Source organism: Cystoisospora suis (genome assembly GCF_002600585.1).
Source record: "Cystoisospora suis strain Wien I chromosome Unknown contig_3976, whole genome shotgun sequence".
NCBI lineage: Eukaryota > Apicomplexa > Conoidasida > Eucoccidiorida > Sarcocystidae > Cystoisospora > Cystoisospora suis.
The window spans coordinates 1-5,006 of NW_027156770.1; the positions used below are offsets into that span (position 1 = coordinate 1).

The following is a 5,006-nucleotide window of genomic DNA, read 5'->3' on the forward strand; positions in this document are numbered from 1 at the left end:
AGTTCCTCGCTGAATGGAAGTTTTGCTAAGAAAATCCGTGTTTTGCTCTGGGGCGTCTGGGCCAAGTAACTGACACGCCATCAAGTTTCTACAAGTTTGAGTTCTCGTTACCAGGTATCCACGGGGGCTTGAGAGGCGATGACAAACGCCGTATAGAGGAATCGTCTCCAGGCTACTGGGTTCACCTTTTCTTGCTGGCGGTTGAATACATTCCAGATGACTGCTGCACATGGCGAATGAGTATGTGGTTTTCTCGTCCTTTTAGCTCACTACGGTGCAGGTTTACGGCAGCATAGAGGAAGCAGTGCTCTACAAAGGAATGCTTTTTTCCTACTTCGGCCCGTGGGACTACGTTTTGGGAAGTTATCGTGTTTGACGAACTGAGCTGAAGATGTGACGAGCTGGAGCTCAGTCTTCACTCGAAGGAACTCCGCTGCGTTTCCAGTTACCCATGTCCTACTCACGGAGGGTTCAATGCACCGTGTGAACGCGTAAATGGAGAGAACAGCAATCTTTCACGACGAGACACCTGTCGTTCTCTGTAACTGAATCCCTTTCATGTTCTCTTTCGTAGTTTCCAACTTCGTAACGTGGTTGGTTCGTGTGTCCTTGTGTACCAGCAACGGGAGATTCTGTACGACAGTGACTATAGCCGATCTCTCCAAATGTTCGGATTTACATTGGACGACATGCATACATATAATCTGCAGCTCATCGACTACTTTACCCGAGTCCTTCCTTGCCGTGCACTGGGCTCAAATACATCTTCCTTAGCCCTTTCTCCTCAAGAGGCGCCGTCTCCTGTCAAGAGCGAGTATGGATCAACGTCGTTGCCTCTCTCACTGTCTACAGTTTCCTCATCTGCTTCATTCTACGCGTCCTTGTTGCCGCCTCTGAGGGACGTTTTCGCTTACTTTGACCCGGCAGTGGCATGGGCTGTCATTCGCCCGGGTCTTCCAGATTTGCTCACGGAGGCTCCATCAGGCCAGTCAACACCGGTGAAGGGAGAGGTTGCCTCTTCTCCTCTTAAGTCAGCCGAAGCATCACCAGAGGGTAAAACACCCGGGAAGAAGACTGATGGGGGTGCGACAGAGAAAGACAATAAGAAAACAACTACAAAGGAAAAGGAGGCGTCGCCGAAAACCAGTACAAATTCACCAGCAGCTCCGTCTCTAGTGCTTTCTCGTGAGTATACAGAACCTCACAGGACAATTCCCTGGCGCGAATCACTGGAAAAGGAAATTCCTCTACGGGCTTGGTGTCCACATGCAGTTCACTTAAGGTTATTCAGGGTGTGCGGGAAACAGTCGTACGTATATACAAGGCGGCGTAGGGCAGTCGGTTCGACAGAACGGAGGCGGCCTTCTAGGTGGACACGATGACCGTGCGTATCTCTTGGGGTGTGAGACTGGGATGATTTCGAGCCCTCATTGAGCCACAGCCATGAATTTTTCTCCGTTCTAGAGTTGCAGAGTAAAGCTTCTTGAGTAAGCCGTGCGTTCCAGCGTAAATCCTGTGCCGATCCCGTACATGCGTGTTGTTATTGCAGCTGTAGTATCATACTGTGAAGTATCTCGTTTTTGACGTTCATGCAGTCATCAGATTCTTCTTATGTGTTCACGGCACTGAGCCGTCTAAAGACTGGATGTACATGTGATACATGTGACCGGAAACTTGGAGTGCTCACTCTCTCTCCAACTACGGTGCAAGGAGAGCGAGTTTCTATTGTGTGTAGCTCTCTGGTCTGAGCACTGCAGTGTGTGTGAGACATGTGTCCAGTGTTCACACACCGCGCTCTGTTTCTTCGTTTCCGGTCCCCTCCTCCGTGCATGCAGGGAGTTGGCAAGGTCTTGTACGTGGCATCACGGAGGAGTACATCACGGAGAAACAGCTGAATGGTCTCTCCATGGATTTCTTTCTTTTATTTTGGCGCCTTTCCTTGAGTGATATCTTCATCCCTAATCGTCAGTACGAAGTCTGCATCTCTCGTCTGGACGCACGAATGAAACAGGTCCGTCAAACCTGGAGGAACTCAGATAGCATTCTGACGGAGGGAGGGAGGCGAAAGAACCGTTGCGGGGTGTGACTTCGGAGTGCATAGTGACAGCCGCCTACCTGTTGGAAGTGTTTTGCCTGGTTATTGTTGTCAGCTATTTCACCAGATGCCAGAAAGGGCTGCGGTGACGCTTTCTGCTTTTCTCATGTATCATTTTGAAGATGTCCGGGGTGCTGTTCTCTTACGTGAGCCGGGTTTTCGAACTTTTCAAAATCAACTCCTGTTTTCTTTACAACTGAGGTTGGTCAACCTTATAGACTCGCCAACTCGTGTCAGGTCATTTCCGTTCCAGTCCCTCTCGCTGGACGTCGTTTCAGTGCGAATGCCGTTTTGTTTCATCTCACACTTTGGGCGTCTTCGATCGGTCTCCTGACTGTGCTCTAGTGATTCCGATGCCTCCCACCTGTTGAGACCGTTTTGTCCTGACTCGCCGCCCCACGCGTCTGTACACTTCTTTCGTACCTGCAACACACCCAGAGTTGCTCCTTTTCTAATGCTTCTTCTGTAGACCTCGAAGTCAGTAGTTCTCCCTGTGTGTCGGGTGTTTTCTCATGCAGACTCAAAAGGCGCTAGAAGACCTTGAGAAGCAAAGGAAGTCAGCGACAGCGTGTTGCGTGGATGAGCAGCAGTGTAAACGCGAGGAAGACCAGCTTCGCCGCAAGTGTACACTCATACTCCAGAGTCATACTGCGCTAACTGTAAGCAGTCTGGGATGCCCGCTTGGTGTTCACTCCTGAGTCTCCTGTCAGGAGAGAATAAACAGAAAGAAATCTTTTCTGTTTCACCGCAGGCGAGGATTGTCGTACAGTGTACGGCTCCTCGGCTTCCAGTGTGGAAGTCTGTGGTTCCGTGTGTAAGGTGAGGCAGTGCAACGTCCTAGAGGCGCGTGTGTTCTGTGTGAAGAGGATTCTATCTACGTGGTAATCAAGAAACTCACGAGAATGGGTGAGCGGCTCGTGTTACTGTTCCTGTTCACCTTGTGTTTTTCAGAGGGAGTACGAGCAGCACAAGAGACGGTACGCGGCTGTCCGTCGTGTGCTGAAACAAGCTCAACCGGTCACGTGGTTTGGATCGTTGGGTTCTTCCCCTACTGCAGAGGCGAACAAGTCTCAAGGGGAAAAGAAAACTGAGATGAAGGCAAAAGAAGAAAAGAAGGAAGAACAAAGTCGCCCCGGGGCATCGGCGGCGGAACCAAGCAAGGAAGGTACTATTGACACGGCGTCTAGTCCAGGAGGAAGCGCAAAGGGGGGAAGTGGAGACGACGAAGAGACGAAGCAACAGAAGAGCAAAGAAAGTCCTGGTGTTGACACTGAAGCAGACAGTGACGTAGGAAGTAGTAGTCGAGTAGAAGAGGTGTTCAACGATTCTGAAGAAGCAGAAGACGCGGAACCTGCTTCTAGTTCGACAGAGGTTAAGCCTCTGCGCAAAGGGGGACCCCTTGCTGTTCAGGCTTTCGTTAAATGGATGCTTGCGCCCCGTATGCTGAACTCTGAGGCCGATGCTCTGTTTTGCTCGGAGTTCGTCGGTTTGCTGCTGGAACTCAAAACGCACCTTTTCAACTTCTTGGCATTCACTAACATTTGGACCAAGATGGTCGTGCCTCTAGTCCGGTAAGGCCTTCATACATGCACACATGCTGGCTGCGGTGCAATCGACTCGTGCCTAGAATTATGCGGGTATATATGTACCTATATATGTTGTATGTATGAACGAATATGTGTGCGATAGCTACAATCACTCGCAGCCATGTGCAAATGCTGTCGCAATGAATGCCAGCCTTCCGTTACCATGGGTTCGTAGAAAACACTTTAGGAGATGCCAGCTATACTCTGGGTGAACTGTGATCAGCTTGGAAGTGTTCGTGTATACGCGTGTGATGTGACTCTCCCAAAGCGATACTTACACTCCTGTGCTTGGGCGCACTTCCGACCTCTGGAGGCAGTGTATAATAGACACCTTTCCGTGATATGCTCAATGCTGTCTTACACTTGTATGCTCGCATGTAACCTAGAATACGGCAGTTCTCTCTGTCTCATTCTCCCTGTCTGCAGATGTAGCACAGTACGAGAGGCACAGCTCTTAGGTCTTTTTGTCAAAGAAATGCTGGCGCCCGTATGGCGCTGGCTGAAAGACAAAAAAGCGTTTGAACAAGAAACCAAAGGGAATACCTGTTTCGGACGTTCATTCAAGGATCATGACAGCATTCTTCCCGCTCAGCTCGAGAAGGGTGCCAAGAAGTGGGAGACGCGTATTTTTGAAAGCCTTATACAAGGTAATGACATATCTACGACGCTTGTAGGGTGATTCTGTAGTAAGTGCCTGTACCTGTATAGTATGGCATTCCCTACGTCGACGAAGCATTCTCATGTTTCAGAGTCTCCTGAGAATCAGAGCGCTCCTTAAGGCCAGTAGGATTGTTCCAGGCAGCGTCTTTCTTGACTGTGTAAGGCTTCTAGTTTGTCGTCGTGCTGAGGCTCGCGGGAGGCAGAACGGAGGGGAAAACTCAAATTTCAATCATATGAAATCTCCGACAATTACGAGCAGGAAATTCGACTTTACCTCTGTATATGGGAATAGCTGTTTTGGCGCACAGACACTGTCTCATACATTCCTTCAGACGGGACATCAGAACAAGCCCCATCTGTATATCCGCGTATGAAGGTCTTCTCCTTTGACAGCTGCGCGCAGCGTCCTCAGTTGTGTGTTGCAAGGGAGACTAAGGCCGATCAGAATCTGCGATCTTTGTTCTGTGACGAAACTCAGGTTTGCCAGCGGCGAGCGTTACCGCTGCGACACCAGGAGCATCTTCTGCGTCACAGTGGGTAGAGACAAAAGCCGTTGTTGTCTTCCTTTCTCGCTGTCATGTGCATTTCCCTTTGACGTATAAACGAGGGGTTGAGCTCATGGGACGTTTGCAGCACGTTGTGGAGCTCAACCCCTCGTTTATACG

At 49.9% G+C, this 5,006-nt stretch overlaps 1 protein-coding gene across 1 annotated transcript; it reads left to right on the forward strand.

Moving 5' to 3' along the window:
* Nucleotides 1–574: 574 nt before the first annotated feature.
* On the forward strand, nt 575–4,986 carry CSUI_007524 (transcription factor nuclear export subunit 2; the record flags this gene model as incomplete). The annotated part of the gene is made up of 6 exons (XM_068067669.1): nt 575–1,185; nt 1,836–2,011; nt 2,614–2,754; nt 3,047–3,666; nt 4,108–4,328; nt 4,820–4,986. Coding segments are annotated over exons 1-6 (1,845 nt in total), but the record flags the coding sequence as incomplete, so codon positions are not given.
* Nucleotides 4,987–5,006: the final 20 nt, after the last annotated feature.